This window comes from Mobula hypostoma, chromosome 9 (assembly GCF_963921235.1).
Source record: "Mobula hypostoma chromosome 9, sMobHyp1.1, whole genome shotgun sequence".
Lineage (NCBI taxonomy): Eukaryota > Metazoa > Chordata > Chondrichthyes > Myliobatiformes > Myliobatidae > Mobula > Mobula hypostoma.
Window position 1 is genome coordinate 30,868,967 of NC_086105.1, and position 27,994 is coordinate 30,896,960.

General features: G+C 41.2%; 2 protein-coding genes across 2 annotated transcripts; one reads left to right on the forward strand and one right to left on the reverse strand.

Moving 5' to 3' along the window:
- Window positions 1-7,138, reverse strand: mcat (malonyl CoA:ACP acyltransferase (mitochondrial)). The gene is made up of 4 exons (XM_063059652.1): window positions 6,564-7,138; window positions 4,416-4,503; window positions 3,081-3,298; window positions 1-843 (listed from the first exon to the last, which is right to left on the reverse strand). The coding sequence occupies exons 1-4, from the start codon at window positions 6,972-6,974 to the stop codon at window positions 421-423; spliced, it is 1,140 nt and encodes a 379-aa protein (XP_062915722.1). The 5' UTR covers window positions 6,975-7,138; the 3' UTR covers window positions 1-420.
- Window positions 7,139-9,542: 2,404 nt separating this feature from the next.
- LOC134352352 (translocator protein-like) lies at window positions 9,543-19,037 on the forward strand. The gene is made up of 4 exons (XM_063059653.1): window positions 9,543-9,640; window positions 12,616-12,803; window positions 15,131-15,269; window positions 18,682-19,037. The coding sequence occupies exons 2-4, from the start codon at window positions 12,625-12,627 to the stop codon at window positions 18,778-18,780; spliced, it is 417 nt and encodes a 138-aa protein (XP_062915723.1). The 5' UTR covers window positions 9,543-9,640; window positions 12,616-12,624; the 3' UTR covers window positions 18,781-19,037.
- The last annotated feature ends 8,957 nt before the right edge of the window (window positions 19,038-27,994 follow it).

The window sequence follows — 27,994 nt, forward strand, 5'->3', positions numbered from 1 at the left end:
CATAACTGTGTAATCTGCATATTAAAAAAAAACAAATGTCTCCAAAATGAGAGTATCTGCCTGGCATTTTCTTGGTTTTTATTTGGACTAGTGGGAGATGTTAGATCCTATCAGTTTCCTTTTATGGTGTATGAGGTTGAGTGAGATCTGAGATCAGCCATGATGGAATGGTATAGCAGACTTGATGGGCTGAATGGCCTAATTCTGCTCTTATAAGTTCAACTTCTGTACATGACCTTCAGAACAATTCACAACTCAAAAATCAGTGTAGGTATTCTGAATATTGACTTTAATAAAAGAAGAATTTCCACAAGTCATGTAAGTGTCTTCTTTCCTAGTAGGATTAAAAACAGACCTATCAAAAAAATGGGGATAATTGTTCTTTCAACAGTCTCTCTGCACAGGAACAACAAAAATATTTCATTCTTCTTCATCTAGATCCTTTATTTTCACATCTATATGTCTGTAGAAATGCCATGCCTTCAGGTTGCAGCTTTTCAACATGGCACCAAGCTGATTACCTGGACCTACCTCAAACGTGTCAGGAAAATCAGTGCCCTGTTTCCGTTCATACATGGCGTGCATGGTCTGCTCCCATTTCACAGGTGAAACCAGCTGTTTCACCAGTTGTTGCTGGATGTGCTTACTGTGCATGTACTTTTTGCCATCCACATTGGAATAGACAGATATCAGGGGTTTCTCCACATGGATTTCCCTCAGGACCTCTTGGAGCGGCTGAAGTGCTGATGCCATGAGACTTGTGTGGAAGGCACCACTGACCGGCAGCAGTTTGGTGCGGAGAAAGTGAAACTTCTGGGAATTTTTCTTCAAAAATTCAAGAGCCTATTGAAAAAATGAAATATTTTAAGAGACTCAATAATGAAGGCGATCTAAATTATAAATATTTGGATTAAGACACTTTTAGGCAGAATCTATTGTCAATCATCTATAGATTCCCCTCAAACTAGTAAACACACTGCATGAAACTTGAACTTTAGCAGCCAGCAGAATCTAGTTTTTTTCCTTCCAAGTGCTCACTTGCATTTTACCCACTGGCAATCACTGGACTACAATCAGAAGCAGACACCACGGGTGCTCTACTTTTCCCGTATGCAATCAGTTAACTCAATGTAGGTCAGAGAAGAGAGCTGGCACCTGACTCTGCTGAACGTTCACATTCAATGTATTTCTGTAAATGTTTAAAATTACATTGAAATAAAGCAGAACACTTCCATGAGCCGCAGCTAAAAAGGTAAAGGAAACGGAACTCTGAATCAAAGTGGCCAGTCTGGCAAAATTGAGGACAGATTACACACATTTGAAAAGAGAAAATTAAGCATAGTCTTACTTCAATAATCAGTGGTGTAAAATGTATAAAAGTCAAACTGTAGAGCACTGTCATCGCTTAACCTGTAATAGCAAACAGGCCTGGTGCTTGGAGTATTAGATTTAGTACAGATGCAATTTCCTTTTGGACATAACTCTTCTACGTACTTGTCTGTGTGTGTGTGCGTGTGTGTGTGTGTACACACACAGATGTATCCTTGCTAATGGACGCAGAACTCTCTCTTTTTACCCCATTCACACACAGTTATCACCCACTCCTCAGAACCAGAGAGGAAGCAAGTCATCCCTTGCTCACCAATAACGCTCCTGAACCATTTTGTATTTCTATTTCCTTGATGCAATGTATATTTGTGTCCATTAGATGGCAATATTTTATTAGGATGGAGATTTGGTATTTCATTTTATGAAGCAATGTAGCAAAAAGAGAGGTTGGTGCATTGTGGACCGACGTACAATCTGATCAAAGGAAACCCCAGTACAATAACACTTCATGGCTGTGAGAACAATGGACTGCCAGGCAATAACTGTGAGCTGGCAAGTCACAAGATGCAGACTACCTTCTGAAGAGCAGCCAAGAAAGAATTTACATAAAGGAGACTTTCCACAGGCTAGACCCCAGTACCACGCTCTGCAGAGTAAGGCCTGCTTTAACAATCCCTCTTTAATTAAGTCCTTCCAAAAAACTGAGAATGTAAATGTGAACCAAACTGTCCACTGGTGAAGGATGCGTGGAAAAAATGCCCAGGGAGGGTCAAATAGCAATGCCACTGTGCATGGCGAGGCTCCTCCTTGCATCTCTATGGGTGTCTGGTGGATTCAAAAAGGGACAAAAAAAGATTGCAGATTTTGTGCAACTGAACATTCTGCTGGTTCTTTCTAAATTATTTCTCATTGAAACTGCTTTACTATCCCTTAACAATATCGCACTGCAGGAACCATTTCCAAGGCAATGGAAATGGTTCACGCCTAGATCCATTTTATATTTCTTTGAAATTATGAGATTATTTCTGCTTCCCTGATCAAATCAAGCAGGAAGCTTCTTCCACCGTCCCTCTGCCAGCTGCCAGCTTAATAATATCACTGTCCTTGGCAGGCAGATTAACCAGCTTCTGCACGCATTAAAGTACAACAATTGACAAATATTTACTGACAGTGCCAGTGAGAGATAACCAAAGCGCTTAACTGTCTTGGCTACTGGGACACTACATCATTATAGTGAACATCTGGAGAGCTAGGCTGGGACACAGGTATTGTAAACATTATTTTCAAAGACAAATTACTGATCAAGCCTTATTGATTCTGCATTCAGACTTGTAATATTGCGTTTTAACCTTACAACACATTTTTAGTACCACATAGTTTGAAGTCAGTCATCCTGTTATTCCTTTTAATATTTTACCTGTAAGTAATATTGTTCCTTTGCAACCCCTGAGATTAAGAACCACCTACTATTATTTTATAAAGGAAGTGAATTGTAAATGCAAAACACATTTCCATTAAATGTTCCAGTCACATGATGTGTTAAAATAATTTTTTTAATGTTCCAGTCACATAATGTGCTCTACTACTTTCTTAAATCAAACATAATCGTGAAGTATAACGTTGACATCTCCTGTCTGAATTTAAGTATATTCTGAAATTTTGTGATAAAAGTCCATTTAGATAATTTTTAAATTATTTTAAAATATTGGATACACCTTCCTGCAGCTTCTACAAAAGGTACCTGTGCTCACCTGCAAGTGCCCAGCAAGCACACGTCCATTGGGAAAGAGGTAGCTAGCCACTCCACACACAGGCTTTTCCAACCCCAAAGACTCACAATGTTCTCGAGCTTCCAAGCAGGCCTTGTTATAACTAGCATCTCCTCGTCCCACAACAGACAGCATGCCGCTGGGAACGGAGTCTGATGCCTCTTGCATGGCCTCTGCCCGTATCTTCACTGCGTAGAGAGCTATGATGGAAAGCAACACTAATGAACACAGTATCCATTTCTAAACAGTCAGTTGTATTTCAAGGCAGCAATTGGCTGCCTTTAACAATATGGGTTAATCAACCTCTAACACAGTGAGGGGTAATGTTATTCTGTTCTAAATATTGCCTGAAATACAAAAATCGATTGATGCTTACAATCTTCATCTTAAGGAGAAGGAATGAATGTACTATGTAAACCATTAAAGGGAATACAAAACAAGGTACTAAATACTTGATCAATACATTAATAATAAAATTCACAACACAGGAAGACCCTTCATGAGATAGAGGACACAAGGTATTAACTCATTCACCAGAGAAGGTGAATATTGAGACAGTAACATTCTTGGAAGTGGGCGTAAAACAGTGTAGGAACCACTTTTCTCATTTCTATCTGCATTGTATTCTGTGTTGTGTGTTTATTGTGGTAGTTAGTCAGGCAGGTGGAGGCACGGAAAAAGAGAAAGGAATAAGCTACAGATAGGTGCTTTATTCTGGGCAGTTTTAGAGTTGGGGACTGACAGATGTCATATCTTTTGTTGACTGCTTAATTACATTTGAAATCACTTAACTCTGCTTAAGTACATTCACTATAGCTAGTTTTATTTTCATAAGTTTCATAGCTTCAAGATTGTATGTTTTGCTACTTGCTAATAAAGAATCGAACATATTTCTTTGACTTTGTGGAAAATTTTTAATTGGACTGGTCGGAAGGCACATCATACAAGGAGAGCTACCTGTGGGGTCGTCAGCAGTGGCATTGGTTTGATTGAGTTGCCATTACAAACAAGAAAGCAGGTATTTAAGTTGTGGCAGTAAAGAAATTACTCAGACAGAAGAAAGGTGATCACAGGAACACAATGGTTTATTTACATGCTATGCATGTAAATAAACCTCAAGTTGCCCACAAATCTGAGGCCAGCCAAAATTCAGCAGCCTGTTTCCCTGCTGTATGAATCTGTCACCATCCCAATACCTCTTCAATGATTTTTCAGTATTAATTACCTTACCACAGTAGTAGCCAACAATGGGAAACTAGTAGATTGGTAGATCAGTATTAGTAGATACTGTTTTGACTCATCCGTTCTCAGCCTCACCTTCAGCAAAGTCCAGTGCTCCTGCAAAAACCAGAGCAGCAAACTCTCCGACACTGAAGCCTGCAGCTCCAACACATTTCTCAACTGCCTACAGATGCAGAAAGAAAGCAAGCTGCATCAAAAGCAATATTCCACAATGCAGCGTGGAGCCAGAGTAAGATTGTTATATAATATCAGGTGCAAATACAATGCTAGCTTGTTATTTCCAATCAAAATAAAAGCTCCCAATCTTCAAAATAAATTGCGTCATTGTCATTGTTCATTTGCTACTGGCTGAATAGACCACCACAGACCCGTACGTAACTCTCAGTCATTTGCCCCCCCAGCTGATGCAGCAAGGGGAACGTTACAATTGCCTTCACAGCACATGCTATGAAAGGGAAATTAGTTAGCTAGACTTCATATTCCTGAATGACTAACAATGCAAGTCCTTGCTGAGAACAATGCTTATGTGACTGAGTGAGCAGGATCAGGGTTGGTTGCAATGCTTTTCAAAAACAGTGTCAATAAAATCTTGGTCTGAGCATGAAGAACAGAAAAGAGAGAGGGATAACCAGGTTATTTTCAGGTTGGAAGGCTGTAATGAGTGTGCTAGTGCAGAGATTAATGCTGAGGCCCCAACTATTCATTCTAAGAAGACTACATCTAATGGAATTCATCTGAGTGGCAGTGCGTCCTGCAAGAATGATGCAGACTTGAGGAAATCTGCAGATGCTGGAAATTCAAGCAACACACACAAAATGCTGGTGGAACGCAGCAGGCCAGACAGCATCCATAGGAAGAAGCATAGTCGATGTTTCGGGCCGAGACCCTTCGTCAGGACTAACTGAAAGAAAAGATAGTAAGAGATTTGAAAGTAGGAGGGGGAGATCCGAAATGATAGAAGACAGGAGGGGGAGGGATGGAGCTAAGAGCTGGAAAGTTGATTGGCAAAAGGGATACAAGGCTGGAGAAGGGAGTGGATCATGGTTTCAAGGCCAGCAGCAAACAATCAGCTGGAAAAACACAACAATTCAAGCAGCGTCTGTGGAAGGAAAGGAACTGTCAGCATTTTGGGTTGAATCCCTCCATCAGGCAACTGTGTCTATGGCTTCAATGGAGCATAAGACAACCCAAGTGAACGGGCAAGGAGATGGAATTGCAGGCATTCTTTATTTTGGTAAGAAAATAGAAAGGCATCATGTGTATTAAATAATGATGGAAAATTATTGATGTTCAGGCAATCTGGTTCATGAATCACTTAAAGTTAATATGGAGGTACAGACATGTATGTTATCTTATATTAGAGAAGGATTTGGATACAAACTTAAATATGTCTTAAAGTAATTATACTGGCATTGGTAAGTCTACTTGTGGAATAGTTACAGATTTTGGCTCCCTACCCCAGCAGTCAACAAAGGTTCACTAGATTCACAGGAGTGGAGGGTGGGGGACTTTTCCTATGAAAAAAAAAGACCAAGCAGACAGGACTATACAGTCTGGAGTTTAGACAAACGAGATGATCATATTAACACCTGGAAGGCTCTACAGGACTCAATGGGCCAGTCTGAAATGAGATAAGACAGAAATTTCTTCATGCAGAGGGCAGAGACTGTTGAATTTCTTTCCCCCCTAGAACCAAGGGTTGGTGATTGAGTATGTTCAAGACAGACACTGATGAGTTTCTGGGCGTCAAGAGGTTGATGCTGGAAAGAAGTAAAACGTCATGATTGTTTTTGATTAGCAGTGGAGACTTGAGGAAACAGGGGCCTACTCTGATTTCTTTGGTTATCAAAGTAAAACTTGGTCTTAGCTGAAGCTGTAAAACTTTGAACATAATTCAAAAGGGGCAAGGTAGAATTTAAACCTGTTAAGTGTGAATTAATACATTTGGAAGTCAAAGGTATAAAGGGAATGCAGAACAAATGCATGAATTAAGTACTGTAGGGGGTTGGAATGTGTCCATAGAATCTGAAGGCAGCATCCTCCCCAAATTCAGAAGTCCAAGCATCCCTAGAATTGTGTGAGAATTAACAGATATGTCACTAAATTATAAATTAGAAAAACCACGATGTTGTCACGACTGTATTGCCTGTGTTCTTAAAATAAAATCCAAAATATGCAGCTCGCAGGAAAAACTCAAGAGTTTAAAGCACAGACGGTTCTTACTTCAGGATTTTCATAATTGAGTCTTTCCACCGCCGCCAAGGATGTAACAAATACGGCGGGCTGACAATGAACAGTTTTATTTAACTCTTCCTGCGGTCCGTTCACACACAGTGACAGCAGGTCATAGCCCAGGACCTTGTGGGCGACCTCAAACATCTGCCTCACGCTTTGATACCTCTCCAGACCTTCGCCCATCCCCACGAACTGGCTGCCTTGGCCGGGGAAGAGTAGCAGCGAGCTCTGGCGAGGGTGGCGTTTGTCAGTACGGTCAGGCCGGCTCTGGCCATCAGCCGCCAACAGCTCAGCGACGTCGGGAGGAGGGAGATCGGAGGACGACAGCTGCCTGCGTCCGGTCCCGGCGCAGGAGAGTAGCCACCGCCTTCCAGCGCAGCACCATGTGCCGACCCTCATGCCAACAGCAGAGGCAGCGCCGCTTTAAACAGGCGCAGAACTTGCGACCAGACCTCCGCACTGAGCAACACGTTAATGGGTACTGGCAAAACAACATCAGCGCAACTTAGTTCCTACCTACGAAGCGATCTTCTAAACACCAACATCTGAAGCTGTAAATAATCAGTCCTGATGAAGGGTCTCGGCCCGAAACGTAGACTGTTTCATAGACGATACGTGACTTAGTGAGTTCCTCCAAAATTTTGTGCGTGTTGCTCAAGATTTCCAGCATCTGCAGAATCTCTTGAATTTATGGAAATTAAGTCCACGTTGTCTGCTGGGAGTTTCCAACATTCAGTTTTAAACGCATAGAACTGATACATTGTACTTTAGCAACTAATTATCCTTGCTGAAAGCAAATTGGCTAAAACACTGGATCTCTTCTGACCTTAACTTATTTTGACATAATTCGTGTAATACTGCTTTTCTCGGCGAATAGTTTATTTTACACTAGTCCTTAGTTAATAACATTTGACATTTTCTCTTCCAGTTATATATTTCATGAAACGTTTTTATTAGATCAGGTTAGTCCACAGCACTTCCCAGCTGTACGATAATTATGAATTTGACTAAACTGATTTATTTTACTCAATCTAAATCATTAATATCAATTATGACATTACTGATCGAAAAAGCTTTTCACCCCTATCATAGATGCTCAGAATTCAACATCAAATATTTTGTAAAACAATTGCTTTTAGGTACAGAATTAGTACTGGGCTGATGTAGGAATGATTTCAGTTACAAATTATAATCATACAGTTACACATTGAGCAAAATAAATGTACTTATTTTAACTATATCGTGTAAATTAAATTAATTCGTTTGAGTTCTGAAATCCTTTGTTGGTAGTTTGTTAACTACCAAGAATAATCTTCACGGCCTGAAAGGGGTTTTCAATTTCATGCGACATAGCTAAATGTAAAGGCCCTCGACCCTACCAGCTTTGGGGAATGAATACTGTATTAACGGCTAATTATTATCCACAACCAACGTACAATAAAAATGAATAATGCGTCATGTTTATCTTTGCGTAAAGATTTTACAGGAATGTTTTAGCTGTTTAGAAACAAACATACAACGCCGAAGTCCTGCCGAAGGGTCTCGGCCCGAAACGTCGTCTGTACTTTTTTCTCTAGATGCTGCCTCGCCTGCTGAGTTCCTCCAGCATTTTGTGTGTTGCTTTGATTTCCAGCATCTGCGGATTTGCTCTTCTTTATACAATAGAAACTATCTAATTTTTTTTTTATTCTTTCAGGACGTTGATCGACTTGTTATTCGTTCCCATTTTGTGCGTTACTCTTTTTTTTCAGCAAAATCTCAACAAGAGAAACACGAGGATGCAGCGTTTACTACAACCGCGTTCACCTTTCATTCTAACAGTTACCGAGGACAATATTAGCAGCTACACTTGTAGTCGTCACTTCCAGGATAATTGCGTGCCAGAAACCGCTCTATTCGAATCAGCTGTTCAAAGTAAAATTTATTATCAGAGTACATACATGTCACCACATAGAACCCACAGATTCTTTTCCTGCGGGCATACTCAGCGAACCTATAGAACAGAAACTGTAAACATCAGGATCTGTTAACTGTAAACAAACGGTGCAAATGCAGATATAAATAAATGGGAATGAAATAACAGGATAACCGAGTCCTTAAATGAACGTAGCTGTCCCTTTTTGTTCAAGAGCCTGGTGGTTGAGGGGTAGCAACTGTTCTTAAACCTGGTGGTGCAAGGCCTGAGGCTCTTGTACCTTCTACCTGATGACAGCAGCGAGAAAAGAACATGGCCTGGGTGGTGAGGCTCTTTGATGAGGGATGCTGCTTTTCTACAACAACCTTTCATGTCGATGTGCTCAATCAAAGAGGGCTTTGCCTGTGATTCACTGGGCCGAATCCACTACCTTTTGTAGAGTTTTCCACTCAAGGGCATTGGTGTTCCTGTACTGTAATGTGGCCAGCCAGCTCACTTCCCACCACATACAGTACTGTATCTAGAGAAACTTGCCAGGGGTTTTGATGACATGCTGAACCTCCACAGAGTCCTGAGGAAGTAGAGGCGCCATCGTGCTTTCTTCGCAATGGGTCCCCTGAGATAGTGACACCCAGGACTTTTAAGTTACTGACCCTCTCCACCTCTGATCCGCCGATGATTCTACTGATGAATGACAGCGAGGAGAGACTGCGAATTACCATGATAAGAGGTCACAAAGATGAAATCAGAATCAGATTTAATATCACCGGCATATGTTGTAAAATTTGTTAACTCTTAACAAACTCTTTGTCAAATATTAATTCGTTTCTTTCTGCATCGACGTGGCCCAACCTCAAGTAATTCCAGCATTTTTGACTGAGACTAAAAATTCAACTGACGGGCTGATTCTGGGTGCCAGCACAGAAGCGGGGTGGGGGGGGGGCGTGTGGTGATGAACCGCAACCACCAGGCCAGGCAGGTGTGAATTGCGGGGGCGATCGGGCGGCGGTGTGGGAAGAATGGGCGGTGCACTTGCGGTGAGTGACAGCAAGGCCGGGGCGGACTCAGGGTGAGTGACAGCTCGGGAGCTGCTGTGAAGACCGGGAGCTGGAAACTTTCTGTGGGGAGGTTCCATTAAACCAACCGCTTGGTAGGAGTTCTGATTTCTGTTCTTTCTGTTAAAACATAAACGCAGAACTTCCCAGTTTTTGTGCTCCTGGTGCACGCAGTTCCAACAGACAGGGTCTCGTTGTTAAGGGTGGAACCTGGCTTCGTTTCTGTGTACCGAATGGAGAGTTGGAAAAGTTACATAATTGTTCAGGGAAGTGAGGAATACAACAACGAAGAGAGTGCAATAATTTTAGTGGCGACGAAACTTAGTGGCTTGTGTGGTGGACAACATTAACATGTACAATGAAAATAAGGGTTCGTTCGTATTTGCCGTGTCGTATGACGTGGGAGATCAGGGTCTCACCATGATTGTTCTTGGCAAGTTTTCCCACAGAACTGGTTTGCTGCTGCCTTTTATTGGGCAGTGCCTTTATAAGATGGGTGACCCCAGCCATTATCCAGACTCTTCAGATCGTAGGCCTGGCCTCTGGTTGCATAACCAGGCCTTGTTATATCATCAGCGGCTCTGACAACCTTTCATTACCTGCTTCCACGTGACCCTGATCGGGGGGTGGGGCTAAGCAGGTGGCACACCTGGAAGCGGAGGGGAAATGAACAAAATATAGAACGTTGTGAATGGGGAAAAAAGCATTCGAGTATTTTGAACAGCCATAATCATTTATGGCCAATATGTAGATAAGATGTGGAACACAAAGAAACGCCCAGAAATGCAGGAAATAACCTTCAAGTCGGGCAAAGAGAAACGAGTTTTGGGACGGCTCTTGGAGCCGACATGTGAACTCTGTTTCTTTTTGTGCAGATAATGTCTGATCTGCTGGGAGTTTTCAAGCATTAATTGTCATTATCTGTTAAGTTTGTATTGGTTATGCTCTGAAATGTATTGCCTAAATAGTAGATGATGTAGATTCAATTGTCTTTCAAAGAAAGTGGCTAAGCATGTGAATACAAAATAAATAGCGCCAAATTTGGGGAAGAAACAAGAAGTGCGATGGAATTGCTCTGCAAACGACGCGCACAGACTCAATGGGCCAAATGGCAGCTACTTGAGTTGCAATCATTCAGTGGCTCGTTAATATCAGGAGATAAGGGCCCAGAAAGCTTTGAATTGAATTGACTTTATTACTTACATCCTTCACGTATATGACGAGTAAAAATCATTACGTTACGTCTCCGTCTAAATGTGCTATTTATAATAATTTATAATAAATATTATGTACACCAGTAGAGTCAATATAACATAGAAATACAGCATGAATTAATCAGTCTGATGGCCTGGTGGAAGAAGCTGTCCCGAAGCCTGTTGGTCCTGGCTTTTATGCTAAGGTACCGTCCTGGCTGGTAGCAGTTCCTGGTTGGGTGACTCACGTCCCAGTGATCCTTCGGGCCCTTTTTACACATCCGTCTTTGTAAATGTCCTGAATAGTGGGAAGTTCACATCTACAGATGCACTGGGCTGTCCGCACCACCCTCTGCAGAATCCTGCGATTGAGGGAAGTACAGTTCCCATACCAGGCAGTGATGTAGCCAGTCAGGACGCTCTCAGTTGTGCTCCTGTAGAAAGTTCTTAGGATTTGGGGTCCCATACCAAACTTCCTCAACCGTCTGAGGTGAAAGAGGTGCTGTTGTGCTTTTTTCACTACATAGCCGGTATGTACAGACCACGTGAGGTCCTCTGTCTGTCTGTATCTTGTTTTACGGCAGTTGGCATCCAACACGTGAGATCTTCTCTCTCTGTATCTTGTTTTACGGCGGTTGGCATCCAGCTTAATGGTGCATTACCGCCCACGTGAGATCCTCGGTGTACCGAGGAATTTAAAGCTGTTCACCCTCTCAGCCCCAGATCCATTGATGTCAATAGGGGCTAGCCTGTCGCCATTCCTCCTGTAGTCCACAAGCAGCTCCTTTGTTTTTGCAACATTGAGGGAGAGGTTGTTTTCTTGACACCACTGTGTCAGGGTGTTGACTTCTCTGTAGGCTGCCTCGTTATTGTTTGAGATTAGGCCAATCAGTTTAGTATCGTCAGCACATTTAATTAGCAGATTGGAGCTGTGGGTAGCGACACAGTCATGGGTATGCGGAGATGAAATCTTGAGCACACCCTAAGATCTGTCGCAACCCAGAAACGTTTTAATTTATTTCATGTAGTATCATTACTGCTTGAGTACAAACACAGGCAAAAGAGGCTAAGAGGAAACCTGATAGACAGCTGGTGCCTATTTCCCAGGGGCAGGCATTGGAGGGGAGGGAGAACATCTGTTTTTACACAGAGAGTGTCGATGCTTGGAATGTATTGCCAGGGGTGGCGGTAGAGGTGGAGACAGATACGCTGGAGGCATTTAGGAAGCTCCTTGACAGGCACATGAATGTGCAGAGAGTGGACCATATACAGCAGAAGGGACTAGATATCATTAGATTAGTTTGGCACAACACCTTGAACTTGGAGGAGCCTGTTCCTGTGCAGAAATGTTCCATATACCAGGTACCTCAAAGTAGTTTCCAGCCAGAGAAATATCTTATTTTTGAAGAATAGTCATTGTTGGGACATACCGGAATTACATCTGTGATAGACTTATTGAACTGATGTCATTACTAAGGCCAGTTCATCAATATTTTAGCATCGGGGAAAGTGCTGTTTTTAATTTTCTGTACAGGTAGATTTTCAGCCAGGTTTTGATCCAAGTAGAGATTGCCTTATTCTTTTAATATTAGAATATAATATTGTTTCAAGATGTATTCAGAAGGCACAAAATCCCTTGCAGGAAGGTTTTGGATGAATATTCATTAAAAATCTGAATTCCAATTAGTGGGGGGGGGGAGGGGAAAAGGAAAGAAGTAATATAGGATGCAAAGAGAATTCACTTAAACATTAAGTCTGGTTAAATCTGTATTTACTCGTTCTTTTTATATGGTTGTCAGCCAAGGACATTACCTTTAAATGAATATTCATTGAAGCATTCATGAAGACCGATGGTTGAATCCTTCTGTCTCTTTCAGATCTCCAGGATGCCATCAACTTGGGTACATGCTTTTGGTTTCACTGTATTACCTCACACAGCTGCAATTTTTGATCGGTCATATCAGGAAGAAATTACTGGCTGGTATGCATGTCTCAAAAAGCCATCTTGGTGTCCACCCAACTGGGTGTTTGGTCCTGTGTGGGTAACATTATACACAGGCATAGGGTATGTAAATGGTCCAATTATGCACTTTATTTTGTTTCTTTTAATATATTTTTACAATCCATTACATATTAAATGTGTTTTCCTAGTTATAAGTTTCTAACCATGCAGTGTTTGATGATTGTGAATGAAAATCAAGTAGCTGGAACTTAAATACTAATAGCTAAAGAAGAAATACTTTGGACTGCAAGTTCCTCTTTGCAGTAGCAATATAGCATTTCTTCCCAGATTCTTGAGGAATGACCTTCCTGCAACACTTTTCAGTGTCGTTTTGTGCTTTCATTAATTGTGCTGATTTTCCCCTGTCCTAAGCAGAGATGATTAGGGCTGACATCTACAACTTGAACTTACTATCCAGTATAAATGTGGGAGCAACTTATGTATTGTGCCCCTGGAGGAAATCGTCAGATGCACTGACTTTAAACAGCAGCTCAAACTCAAACATACCAGATTGTCTGTTTGATTTGCTATGGCCTCAGTCAACCATGTTATAAATGTTATTTTCAAATATTCTTCATCAAACCCCCACCATGCTAATTACTGAAGAGTTGATTTGTTGAATAAACTTTTGCCATCAGCCTTAGACTTAACTCAGGTCAGAAAGTGAGATTATTGAAGTAATGGTTCAGTGCAGGACCGAGGGCAATTCAGACTATCAAAGTTGTTTTTTTTTGTATGCAGAGTTTGATTGGTCTTCAGTCTTCTGTTCCTAACTCATCCTCAGTGAATACTTCTCAACAAATTGCTGTTTGCGGGATAGGCCATTTACAAAGTAGTAGTCAAAATTCAAGAGATTGTGAATCAAAACTGCAGGTAGTAAAAATCAGATACAAATTTGAAAATGTTAGAAATGGATCTCGAGATGGGTTAGCAAGAACCATCCATTACAAGCACTCAGACTTCTACAGCTATTTTAACTAGACTTCCTCATCCCCTGTCGTCCCCACCCCCCCCAGACTTTTTTCCATTCTCCCTGGTTCTGCCATCTCCATCTTATCTGCTTGGACGATGAAACTTCCCACTCTGGTACATTTGAGGTGTTTTCTCTCCCGAAATAAGGCTTCACTTCTACCATAGTTACCAGAACGCTTGACCAAATCTGATCTATTCTCCACACTTCTACTCTCACTCCCTCTCCTACCAAATATCAAATAAAGTTCCACTGGTCCTCACTTTCCACCTCACTGCCCCCAGCATTCAGTGAATCATCCTATGCAGTTTCTTCCATCGTCATGTTACTTTGAGACACTGATTCCCTTCCCCTCATAGCATTCTTGTCACATCTCCCTCATCCACTGTTCCTTCTTCTCTTACACAGCCATGGAAGATACAGCACCTAATCCTACACTATATCACTTCTCACCATTGAGAGACCCAAACAGAGTGTTTCCAGAATTTTCCACTTTCAGTTTAGGAAATGAAAGACAACGATAGATCAACTAACATCAGAACTGTTCTTATGCTGGATAAGGCTAGAAAAAAAGGATGGGGGGAGATGAGCGGCAGTTTAAAACATTAAGAATATTAAAATCTTCCAGGAAAACTAAAGTGGCTGTACTTGAAGTACCTCATTGGTTCTGAAACATGTTGGGATGTTCTGAGAAAATAAAATACCATTATTTCATGCAAGTTCATTTAATGTGATATATCATAATCACCTTATTGTTTCTGACAACCTGTGATCTTGGATTGTTTTCTGATCAGGGCATCACTCATCGCATCTCAGTCAGAGTCATAGATGGAATTTTTGGGAAACGTGATTTCTGATGCATGGAGGGGAGGAGATGTTAAAATGGCTAAGCCAATTTGCTTCACATATTGCTGTTTACATTATGTAAAGTGCTGCAGTCAAATCAAAGGAGATATTAATTAGAAAGGGAAAGCCTGTTCTTTTTCTTGAATGAAAAAATCCATAAAAATCATACAATATACTTAAAAACATACTTCCTATTTGGATTTTAATGCTAGACAACACCCTGAAAATTATAAAGAGTAATTCAGTGTATTGTGTTAACTATAAGATTTCCACATACAGTAATTCTCTTGAAATTATTTTAGTGAATCTCAAATTTCAGTGACTAAGGCTATACTGTTTAAGTATATGACTTAGTACTTGTTAAATTCTAGAATATATTCTATTTCATGTTAACACTAATTTGATGTATTGTGTGAATGTAGCATGTTTAATGAAGTTAAGTACTATCCTCTCTCGTTTACTTGTGCTTTCCATATTCACAGAGTGCAGGCCTTCTTGAAAAATATCCCTTCATATGATAGTAACATACAGTCAATTACAACTTTGGACTAACTCCACTCTATTCTATACTCAGTTATGGCTCTTATCTGGTGTGGAAAGAACTGGGTGGATTCACTGACAAGGCATTGGTTCCACTTGGTTTATATGGAACCCAACTTGCTTTCAACTGGGCATGGACTCCAATTTTCTTTAAGAAACACAAAATAGGATTGGTATGTATACAAATACTATTAAGGGAAGATACAGTTTTTTAAAAAAGTGAACATTGTAACATTTTTGAATATTGAATAACAGTGACCTGAGCATTACGGCTGTTTAGTTTATAAAAGCTCACGCTCGCAGAACTCAGAAATAACTACCCTAAAATGAGATACAGAATAAAATGAAATACACTGTCCGAATTTATGAAAAAACACTACATAAACACATTTTTCAGTTTGTATTTCTCAAATCGTGCACAAATAGCATGGCTTCACGCTAGATAGTCAAACACGAGGAGGGGCTGAAGTGGACCTGGTGTCAGATAATGAGCCTGGGCAGGTGACTGACCTTTCTGTGGGAACAGCGACCACAAATCCTTAAGTTTTCAGATGGCTATAGATAGGGACACGTGTGGACCTTGCAGGAGGGTATTGAACTGGAGCAGGTCAAATTACGAGTGCGTTAATCAGGAATGCAGGAGAGCTAATTGGAAACGGCTGTTTTTTGGGCAAGTCCACATCCAACATGTAGAGGGTAAGACCAATTACACAGTACAAGACAGGTATGTTCCAGTCAGAAGGAAGGACGACAATGGGAAAGTAAGAAAACCTTGGATGTTGAGAGAGGTGATGAATTTAGTCAAGAAGAGCATGAATCTAAGGAAGCCAGAATCAAACAGAGCTCTTGACAATTATAAAGAAGCCAGAAAAAAAAACACATGAAGGCAATTAGGAAAGCCAGGATAGGCTAGGAAAAGCCCTTGGGAAGTCCTTAGTAAGAGAATCCCAATGTATTCTATATATACGCCAAGAGCAAGAGGATAATTAGATAAGGTAAGACTGCTCAAAGATAAAGAGTGCAACATTTGCTTGGATGCAGAGAATGTGGTTGTGGTCCTTAATGAGTACTTTATATTAGCTCTTACCAAAGAGGACATACAGGTTAGGTAGATCGGTGGCAAGAGTATTAATATGCTAGGCCATTTTGAAATAAATGAGGAGGTAGTGTTGGATCTCTTAAAGATCATTGAGGTGGATAAGTCCCCTGGTGCTGATGGGATATACCCCAAGTTATTGAGAGAGGCAAGTGAAAAGGTTCCTGGGGCCTTAACCAATATTTTAGTGTCCTCTCTAGCAACAAGTAGCTAATCTTTAATTATTCAAGACGGGAAAAATCTTGGGAACTATAGACCAGTGAGTCTCAAATCAGTGTTAGGGAAATTACTGGAGAGAATTCTTAGGGCTAGGATTTATGTGCATCTGGAAAACCATGGCCTAATTAGAAAGAGTCAGCATGGTTTTCTGTGGGGCAAGTCGTGTCTTAACTTGATCAAGTTTTTGACACTTCATGCCACAGAAACTGGCATAAGCACCAGCCTGATGGGCCACAAGGCTCGGGACAGACTTTAAAAAAATCGATAAAGGTAGAGCTGTGGATGTTGTCTACATGGATTTTAGTAAAGCATTCGACAAGGTCCCCCATGGGAGGTTCATACAGAAGATTAAGATGCATGGGATCAGTGGTGAATTAGCCATTTGGATTCAAAACTGGCTTACCCATAGAAGACAGAGAGTAGTGGTTGAAGGACTTATTCTAGCTGGAAGTCTGTGATTGGTGGTGGTCCACAGGGATCTGTACTGTATATAAATGACCTGGATGAAAATGTAGCTCGATCAGTTAGTAAGTTTGCAGATGATATTAAGATTAGTGGTGTTGTGGTTAGTATAGAAGACTGGCAAAGAATACAGTGGGATATAGATCAGTTGCAGATATGGGCAGATAAATGGCAGATGGAGTTTAACCCAGCCAAATGTGAAATATTGCACCTTGATAGGTCAAATGCAAAAAGGCAGTACACTGTTAAGGGCAAGACCCTGTGCAGTGTTGAAGAGCAGAGGGATCTTGTGGTCCAAGTTCAGAGCTCTCTGAAAGTGGCTGCACAGATTGATCAGGTGGTTAAGAAGGCTTATGGCATGCTTGTCTTTATTAGTCACGGCATTGAGTTCAAAAGTCAGGAAGTTACATTGCAGATTTATAAAAGTCTTGAAAGGCTGCTTCTGGAGTATTGTGTGCATTTCTGGTTACCCCATTACAGGAAGGATGTGAAGGCTTCGGAGAGGGTGCAGAAGTAGTTTACTAGGATACTGCTTGGATTAGAGGGCATGTGCTATAACGAGAGATTGGAGAAAATAAGGTTGTTTTCTCTGGCATAGCAGAGGCTGAGGGGATATCTGATAGAGGTTTGTAAAATTATGAGAGACAGACAATCAGACCTAATCTTTTTCCGTGGGTTGAAATATCTAATACCTGAGGACATGCACTTAAAGTGGGGGGGGGGGGTTAATTTCAAAGGAGATATGAGGGGAAATGTTTTTACACCCAGAGTGGTGGGTGCCTGGTATCACTGCCCAGGGTGGTTGGTGGTAGAGGCAGATATATTACGGACTTTTAAGAGACATTTAGATTGGCTCATGAATGTGAGGAAATTGAAAGGATATAGACATTGTGTATGCAGAAGAGATTAGTTGGCCGTTTGATTGGTTCAACACAACATTGTGAGCCAAAGGGCCTTTTCCTTTGCTCTACTGTCTTGTTTGCAAAACTATCACTGCCCTCATTGTCTTCAGTGTTCTACAGCCATTTGTAACCTATCAGACAGAAATCTACAGCATGCAGCCAGTCCATGATGGATAGCCTATTTCACATCTGGCAACCCCAAAATTAGACCAGTTTTCCAGCTACGCACACTATGGCTAGGTGCTCGATTCCCAAGTGACTAGTTTAAGCTTTGTCGCTTACTGAGACTTGATCCTTGGCTGCCGGGTCAGTTTAATGTCAGAAAATTGTTTACAAATTTTCTTTGGACCTTGAACTCTGTTTCCCACAAGGTAAGAATGATAGCTTTTGATAAATGTAAAATCTTCTCATATGCTGTTTTTAAAAAAAAGTCAGTTTGAAAAACAGTTAAAAATATAATACACAATAGCCAGTCTTGCTGAAAGAAACCATCGCTCATTGTCTGTACGTCAGATTTCTGAAAATTCTCTGACAGCCTTGAGGTCTTTAGTTGCTACCAGGAAGGGGTGGGATAACTTTGCTTAATATATCACAGTGAAGTTAGTCATAGTCATACTTTATTGATCCCGGGGGAAATTGGTTAAATTAGTACCCATCATTTAAAAAACAGGAGAGAAAACAAAATGTTCCAGTTGCAGTGATACCAAAGTAAATGATTTAATGACGTTTTGTGGGAATATTCAGGTTTTGTTTTTTGATGGCATTTATGATCTATGACCCATGGAAGTTGACGTATGGGACTTGGAGGAACTGAATGCTTCACTCAATTCTGAACCATTCCTTGTGATTTTCAAAGCACTCATTTGTACTGATCATTCTACTGACTCATTTGTATTGTCTTTGCAGGCTTTTATTGACTTGCTTTGTGTTTACGGGACAGCGGCAGCTACAACTGTGGCTTGGTATCCCATCAGCAAAGCCGCTGCCTACCTGATGGCTCCGTAGCTGGCCTGGTTGACCTTGGCTGCAACACTCAACTACCGCATCTGGAGAGACAACAAGGGGAAGGAAGATTAGGTTGTTCATCACTCTGCAACGTTGAATTTTGTAAATGGAAGGAAGAACTTTGTACTCCTGCTTTTCATGTGTGGAGAGTTTTTAATATTCATGCTTATAATTCCTACTGACCTCTCATTTGTATTAGGTGTTTTATTGAAATGCTAATAATTAAAATTTCTATATTGAGATTCTTCTGTTAATACCCACCTCAGCATTTTCTTTTGTACTAATCATGGAAGCCAGAAAAAACAATTCAATATCAACAATAACATTTCTACATCAGCTCGATAACATCAGCATTTAATTGTAATCACACTTGGTGAGGTTGTCGGAGAGCCTTTATCTGCCTTATTGCTTCTACATAGTGCTCCTCAGATGGCCACAGCCAGACAGCTTGGTGATTATTCCCTCACGGTGAAGGAATGTGTAAGTACCCACAAAGAGTCCCAAGTGCCCCAGATTCAGGCTGCACCACTGTGTGTATTAGGTAGCAGGAGGGTTAGCCAGTTTGTTGACTGAGCATTAATAAAGTGGCGATAGTGAGAACGGCAGGACTTTCACACACAGAGAGAACAGCAGATCTCCACTCCACAGCCCCACTGCTGTTTCTCTGCTCACCACAGTCTGAGCAGCAGTGATTCAAAACTACAGCCTTGATGCCTCTGTGAACTACGTTAGGAGGAATATCCCTAAACCAACTGCATACCATCATCTGAGAAGGTAATGGGTGGATTTGAAGACATGGTAGAACAATTACAACATGAAAGGAGGCTATTTAACCAAGAGTGTGCTGGACAAGAAGTGTCAACCAGTCTAATCTCACCTTCCAGCACAAGCTCTATAGCTCTGCAGGTCACAATTCTTCAAGTACATTTTAGAAATGTGTTCAGATTCCAATCCACCACTTTAATCCTCTACACCCTTTCATTGTCTATTTAAAATTATATGCCTCCTCTCGCTGAACCACGACCAGTCACATTTTATCCCTGCTCCTTGGATTTTGACCTTTCTGTCCAGGGTAAGTTTTGCCTTTTATTTCTGCAGTCAATACCCAAACTTGCACACTTCCCCGTCGCTGCTCAAAAGGAAAAAAAAAACATCTGTCCAATATTAGCCCAATTTTGAAATAATCTGCTCCTTGAAATATCCTGACAAATTGCTGCTGCATCTTGTAATGTGTGGATTAGAACCACAGTGTTCAAACTGAGATCTAATTTGTCATTTACATAAATACATTGTTATCTACTGACCCTCCCTGTTACATTCTCTTCCTTTGCTAAAGAGAGGAAAACATCCATAATGTTTCCTCACATCAGCCTGCCTCGCTGGAAATCTGTAATTAAGACAGAAAATGCAGGATTGAACAGATTCTGTTGGGAGAGATTAGATTAGATTAGATTAGATTAGGAGGACACACAGTCCTCTTTTATTGTCATTTAGTAATGCATGCATTAAGAAACGATACAATGTTTTTCCAGAATGATATCACAGAAACACATGACAAACCGACTGAAAAACTGACAAAAACCACATAATTATAACATATGGTTACAACACTGCAAAGCAATACCGTAATTTGATAAGAACAGACCATGGGCACGGTAAAAAGTCTCTCAAAAGTCCCATCATCTCACGCAGATGGTGAACCTCCAGCACTGCAAACTTGCCGATACAGCATCCTGGAAGCATCCGACCACAGTCCAACTCAGAGTCCGTCCGAAAACTCCGAGCCTCCGACCAGCTCTCCGACACCGAGCACCACCTTTGCCGAGCGCTTCGACCCCAGCCCCAGAAACAGGCAATAGGCAAAGCCCAGGATTTGGGGCCTTCCCCTCCGGAGGTTCTCGACGCACAGTAGCAGCGGCAGTGAAGCAGGCATTTCAGAAGTTTCTCCAGGTGTTCCTCCGTGCTTCTCACAGCAGTCTCCATCAAATCAGGATTGTGCATGGCCCCCTAGTTAACACATACGATATCATTCAGAACGGCTGCGCGCGCTGTGTCGCGCTGCCATCTTCTCCTCCCTTCTGAGAGAGAGAAACAATTACCTTTCATAAGAACTAGGAACACGGTACAGTTCAAGCCTTCTGGCCCACAATATTGTGATGACCTTTTAGCCTACTTCAAGATCAATCTAATGCTTCCCTCCCACATAGCCCCCCACCCCATTTCTCTCTTATCCATGTGCCTATTTAAGAAAGATGGGAAATTGAAATGAGTCGCTGAGGCAGGGGAAGGGATGTAAAGAAAAGAGAAGGCCTGTACTGGGAAACATTAAATAATGAAAGCTATAGTGTTGCAGGATGAAAGGGGTTGGCAAAGGCCTACCTGGGAGAGATACACGCAGCGGGAACCAAATCAAAGGTCAATAACCCAAAATATTAACTCTGTTTCTTTCTCTGCAGATGCTAACTGAACTACTAAGTATTTGCAGCATTCTCTGTCTTTATTAACCCTGCAATTGGAATGTGATTGCCTGGAACATCACAGTTACCATCTTCACAAAAGTATAATGATGACTAGTGACTCAGATATGTAGGAAATAGTTTTGAGCTTCATTCCCCCTCCATCCACAAAGGTTGCTCATACAGAGAGCGAGAGGTGGATTCTGGTCACTTGTGTTCTCTGTACATTTAATAGTCTCGTATCAATGGTCAGGAATAACTGAAGATTTCAGCATAAATCCAAGATAGAGAAATGATGAGTCCTACACATATCCAATACCTTAGCAAATAGAGGGGCTAAATATTGAATTTAGCGATACAAGCCTCCATAGGATGAAACTCAACACAATAACTGAATGTTCATAATGGTAGACGGTAATAAAGCAAAACAGACTGAGTGAGCACATTAAGTTTGTAGAGCCAACAATAAAACACAGAGTAAGTAGGACTTTAACATCAGTCCTTGGATTTAGTATCTGGCATATCGCTACATATGTCATTTACCACCTTTTTTGTCACATTCTATTTCCTGGCAGTAGAAAGAAGGAATCTATTTACCACTTCCTTATTATAGCCTGTTTAAAATCTAGAACTGATAAGTGATATCTGCAAAATTTCTGCTTGTCTGTCACTGATGCCTTGATGAAAGATGGCGGTGCGACTCAGCTCGCAGCGGCCACTCCGGTGGTGATGTCTGTTATTTGTCAAGTGGGGTGCCGTGCACAATCCTGATTTGATGGAGGGAAAAGGATGTGAGGGCACAGAGGAACATCTGGAGAAACTTCTGAACAGCCTGCTTCGCTGCTGCTGCTACTGTGTAGTCCAGAAACTCCGGAGGAGAAGGCCCAGAATCCTCGGCTTTGCTTGTTGCTCAGCGGCCGGGGTGGGGTCGAAGCGCTCGGCAGAGGATGGTGCTCGGAGAGGCTGCGTCGGAGGGGCTGGTCGGAGGCTCGAAGTTTTCGGACGGACTCAGAGTCCGCTGCGGTCGGGTGCTTCCAATGGTGCTGCATCGGCAAGTTGTCGGCGCTTGGAGGTTCGTGGCAGGAAGAGCTCCTCCCTTCTGCCACCTGCGTGGGATGATGAGTCTATCGGGACTTTGAGACTTTTTTTTTACCATGCCCATGGTCTGCTCTTTATCAAATTATGGTATTGCTTTGCACTGTTGTAACCATATGTTATAATTATGTGGTTTTGTCAGTTTTAGTCTTGGTTTGTCCTGTGTTTCTTGTGATATCATTCAGGAGGAACATTGTATCATTTTTTAATGCATGCATTTCTAAATGACAATAAATGAAACTTGTTAATGTTGCACTTCATTTGTTACAAGAGTCACTTTGTGTTTGAAAATGAAGACCAAGGAGAGGGAACTATGAGGCCAGACTAACAAGTATTGTTGGCAAGGTGCTGGAGTCAACAATCATAAAAAAATGACTAACCATATAAGAAAGCTAACTATAAATAAACCTGTTTAGAGTGGTTTTAGGAGCAGTAATCATATTTGTCATAATGAATTCTTTGAAGGTGTGACATGAAAAGTTGGAGTAAAAGCTGTAGCTGTGCTAAAATATTAAGCTCATTAAAATTAAAATTCATTTGACAAGATGCCACATAAAAGATCAGTGCAAAGTTTTTATGCCAAATGTTTTGGAGGAAGTGGGTTAGCATGGATTGAACACTGGCATTCAAATCGAAAACAGAGTTGGCATAATTGGGTCCTTTTTTAGATTGTAGGGGTGTAACAGTGGAGTACCCCAGAATTGGTTCATGGTTTATTTACTATTTACATCAATCACCTTGAGAAAGAACATAGAAGTACATTTATTATCAAAGTATGGATGCGAGATATTTGTCTTGCCCACAGACAGCCACGAAATAAAGAAACACCATGGAACCCCTTCAAAGAAAACATCAAATGCCGAAATGCAAAAAAATGAGTGAGAAAGCACACGGATTATAAAGAACAAAGCCACAGTGTCTTTGAAACAGTCCAGGAATGTTCAGTTCATTTCAATTTAGCATTGTGTCAGAAAGGTAAGGTTTCTAAGTTTGCCAGTATAAGAGAAATAGGTGGCAGAAGATGTTAAGATGAGGACATAGTGTTCCTGTAACAGGAGATAGATATATTGTCTGAGCGATGCAATCAACAGGCATGAAACCGCGGCTCCTGATGTCTTCTGTATCATTTCGGGGTTTTTTTAACCAGGCCAGCTTGATAAAGTCACTGAGTAATTATTATCAACAAATCACCCCTTGGACCAGAGGAAATCACACACTGGACCACCGTTACACTAAGATCATGAATGCCTACTGTGCTATTCCACGCCCATAATTTGGTAAGTCTGATCACCTGGCTGTATTTTTACTCTCCGAGTATAGGCAGAGACTGAAAACTGCAGCACCAGTAGTGAGGACAAAGGAGTTTGGGCAAGAGAAGCACAGGACTGCACTGAATTGGTGGGCTGGACTGTATTCAGGGAGTCATCTTCGAGTCTGGACAAATATGTCATAATTGACAACGATTTCATTAAAACCTGTATGGATGAGTGTGTGCCTAAGAAAACTTACTGTACATTCCCAAATCAAAAGCCATAGATGAACCAGGAAGTCTGTAGCCTGCTGAGGGCTAGATCTGTGGCATTTAAAGTCTGTATAAGAAAACCAGGTACGACTTGCAGAGGGCTATTTCAAGAGCAAAGGAACAGTTCTGAGCAAGGTTGGAGATGACATCGGATGTGCATGAACTCTGGCAGGGTTTGCAGGCCATTACTTCCTACAAGTGAAACCCAACATCTTGAAAGGCAGGGATGCTTCACTCCCAGACAAGCTCAACGCCTTTTATACCCGCTTTGAAAGGGAGAATAAAACCACACTCGGGAGGAACCCTGCAGGATCCAGTGACCTTGTGACCTCTGTCTCAGTGGCCGGTGTCAAGATGGTGAACTCTCACAAACCGGCAGGGCCCAACGGAGTATCTGATAAGGCTCTGGACACACTGTGATTTGACTATTGCCATGATAGGTCTACAGCAGACACGATCTCCACATGGCCTTGGATCACCTGGACAATGCAAGTACCTATGTCAGGTTTATCTAATTAGAGAGTGACTGCATATGATTGAACTTCAGAGGGATCTAGAAGTTCTTGTGTATGAATCACAAGTTAGCAGGTGAGTCCAACAGCTAGTTAAGGAGCCTAATATAATGTTACCCTTTATTGTGAAGAGAATGGAGTTTAAGAATAGGCAGATGTTGGCGTATAGGGTGCTGGTGAGGCCACATCTGGAACATTAAGTACAACGGTGAAGATGTTGCCATTGAGGTCAATTGATGGCCCATTTCTCCTAGTTTACCTGCTTTCTTGAGACATATTTGCAGTCTGTCCATTTAGCTTTTCTCTGACTCCCAACTCATCCCAATGGTAGGCCATTTCCAAATAGAGAGTTTGATTAGGGACTGAAAACCTGGAATTTACAGTCTCCAATCTAGGGAAGATGTTTCATGAGGAACGTTATGTCAGTGCTGGGATTTCTGCAACAACCTATCCATTTAATATATGAGATCACCTGCAAGTGCCATTGTTACACCTCAGCAATCTTGAGGTGTTTTCAGCAGATTGTGCATCCACAGTGTGAATAATGACTGCATTATTCAAGTCAGAGCAATTTCCCAGAGGAAGGACTAGCAAAAATGAATCTGCTCTGAATCAATCTTAGTAACTTGTTTACTGAGATCTCCAAAATCTGAGATGGGCTAGTGCAGCACACTTGTCATTTTGTTGTTATGTGAGCATCCTAGGCTTTGGTGAGGTTTGTACAGGAAGGTCCATTCTAGATTGATGGCCATTCTCAGCATGTGCAGTGCTGATCGTCTTCTGCATACTAAAGGTGCCTTGAAGTCTCTAGACTTCAAATGGAGATATCGCAGATTGAGAAAGTACACATACATTCCATATTGGATATAAATTCTAGTGGGAAGGCGGTTTTGAAAGAGGGGAAGAATGACTGGTAAATTCACTGAGAACATGTTTGGGGTAATAAATAGATCTAACATCAGGCATTATAAAAAACAATTGCTATTGCCTGATTGGGAAGCAGTATCAGACAACAGCCAGTGACCTCTACAAGACTTCATGAGTCAAAAGCCTTTACCAAGTTAGTGAGGCTAATGACATGTCACAATTTTGTTCCTGATACGTTTCCTGGACCTGCCAATCAATGAACCTCTTGTTGAGTGGTCTGAAACTACCATTAAGTTCAGGATTTCCTTGGAAAAGGAAAGTTTAAGAGCATATGGTCCAGTAACCTTCCACTGTAGAGAGCAGGTCAATGCCTCTATAATTTCCACATTTCTATTTAACTCCATTCTTAAAGATTGTTACAGTGTTGCTACTTGCCAAGGCTGTTGAATTTTCCCATTTTATCAGATTTATGGAACTCTCTGTACCAGTTCTTTATCTCTGCCCTTGTAGACTTAACTGATACGTTACCTGGACCCTTACAGACTTAGCTGATACTTTACCGGGTCCTTTGCAGACCAAGCTGATACGCTGCCTGGTCCTTTGGCTTCGTTTTTCTTGATGTGAATGATGGCTCGTCTTACTTTGTGAGCAGATAGGGAAGGTTGCGAGAGATTCTCTATTAGAAAGGTAAGGAATGGGTCTGATGGTAGCATCTGTCGCAGTTGATTCACTGATCAGGAGTATCTTGAAGTGCTCCTCCTACCTGGCTTTGATGGGTTAGTTTTCCTTAAATAACAGACTCATCCTTGGATACAGTTGGGGCAGAACCATGAGAGCTTGGCAGACAAGTGACCTCCACCCTGGGACATTTCACTATGGAAACAATCTGTAATTCTTCAGCATCACAAAGGTCAAATAAACAAACCTCAGTTTCAAAGAGAAGCTGGATCCTTCAATTTCTATTTATAATTGTAATCTGTATTTTTCTGAAAATAGCACTGTTTCTATTATCTTTATAGTCTTCATTATAACTACACAATAATCTCTCCAGTTTTATATTTTATGCTTCTTGCTATTTTGCAGTTTCTTATCAAGAACAACTTTTAGCAGCAAATACATTTGCTGATCTTTCACTTTGTGTGTACTTAAAATGTAATTTTTTAATGTCATTTCTCAATCGCTTTTCATAATTCCAAAAATATGCTTCTACATTGAACTCTTGCCCACAGTCTTTCACAGTTTCGGCATTGTTTTGGTGGTGCATTAATTAGTGATACTGTTCACTCTATTCCCAGACATGGAACATATACACTCAGTGGCCACTTGATTAGGTACACCTGTTTCTTAATACAAATATCTAATCTGCCAAACATGTGGCAGCAACTCAATGCATAACAGCATGCAGATATGGACAAGAGATTCAGTTGCTGTTCAGACCGAACATTAGAATGTGGAAGAAATGTGATCTAAGTGACATTGATTGAAATGATTGTTGGTACCAGATGGGGTGGTTTGAGTATCTCAGAAACAGCTGATCTCCTGGGATTTTTATGCACAACAGTCTCTAGAGTTTACAGAGAATGGTGCAAAAAAAAAACAAAAACAAAATCTAGTGAGCAGCAGTTCTGTGGACAAAAATTCCTTGTTAATGGGAGAGGTCAGGAGAATGGTTAGACTGGTTCAAGCTGATAGGAAGATAACAGGAGGTATCTAATAAAATGGCCACTGAGAGTACATATCTGTAATATATCAATGTTGTACCAATCCTAGCCCTCTTTGTGTACATCCGTGCAGGGATCTGAACCAACCAGACCACAGAAATGAAATACCAGCATAACCTACAAGTACGAACGCTTTCAGTGACAGAATGATAAAGTACACAAGAGATAAAGTGCAGAAAATATGGGCTAACACAGATCCTTACCTGAAAGATCTACTGCCCTTTGGAAATGGGACCGGTGTGCCTTTACAATTGGGGTCATAAGCCGACAAGGCCAGCATGGCACAGGATGAGCAAATGTTGAGACCACAGATTGGGTGCTGAGTATGGTTGTTGTGGTTTTGCCAAGGAGTGGGTATTGTAGCTGTAACTCTCAGATTAGAAATGGACATGTGCTCTGGGCACACCTACTCATCAGTCACAAAACAAGAGCATCAAATTTATTCCTGTTATCCAAAACTTTCCCATTTCCTCAATTAACATTGCTGAGACCAATTGACTCATCATAACATCATTAATGTACTAAATAGCTAAAAAAAAAAATGCCATGGAACAACCAGTCAAAAACTCTATCACAATAGATGCCTTTTCTTCCTAGCAGATCTGACCATGAGTAATGTTCGTCAGAATGCAGAGAACAGTTGATAATTCAACAGCTGATTTATCAGTGCTTCTACTGAAATACCTTCATCAGCACAGGCCCTAACATTTGAACTACTCTCTGTCAGTTTAAGTTTTGGTATGCAGGGAATAAGTATAAGGCAGGGTGAACTTTGAAAAGAGCTTCTGTTGACTGGCCTCCTCCTCATATTTTGAAAAAAAAGTTATTTAATTCAAAGGCACTTTACAGCTGCAAATATTGCAAAAGCTTAAAGAAAATCAGGCCATTTTTCCAATTAAATGCCAATCAACATCCCAGTTCCCAACAAATCAGACATAAATTGATGCAAATCTTATATGTGTAAAACATGGCAGAACTTTTCAGTACTTAGTATCTATTTCATGATATATAAAAATGACATGGTCATACATTTGTACTTGC

Bases quoted from the DNA above. Each gene is read 5' to 3' on its own strand.
- mcat (XM_063059652.1), bottom strand. From the start codon at position 6,974: ATGAGGGTCGGCACATGGTGCTGCGCTGGAAGGCGGTGGCTACTCTCC. The intron at 4,504-6,563 runs GTAAGAACCGTC...CTGCATCTGTAG, and splicing joins TCAATTATGAAAATCCTGAA to GCAGTTGAGAAATGTGTTGG. The intron at 3,299-4,415 runs GTGAGGCTGAGA...TTTCCATCATAG, and splicing joins AGCACTGGACTTTGCTGAAG to CTCTCTACGCAGTGAAGATA.
- LOC134352352 (XM_063059653.1), top strand. From the start codon at position 12,625: ATGCCATCAACTTGGGTACATGCTTTTGGTTTCACTGTATTACCTCAC. The intron at 12,804-15,130 runs GTATGTAAATGG...TTCTATACTCAG, and splicing joins ACATTATACACAGGCATAGG to TTATGGCTCTTATCTGGTGT. The intron at 15,270-18,681 runs GTATGTATACAA...TTGTCTTTGCAG, and splicing joins AGAAACACAAAATAGGATTG to GCTTTTATTGACTTGCTTTG.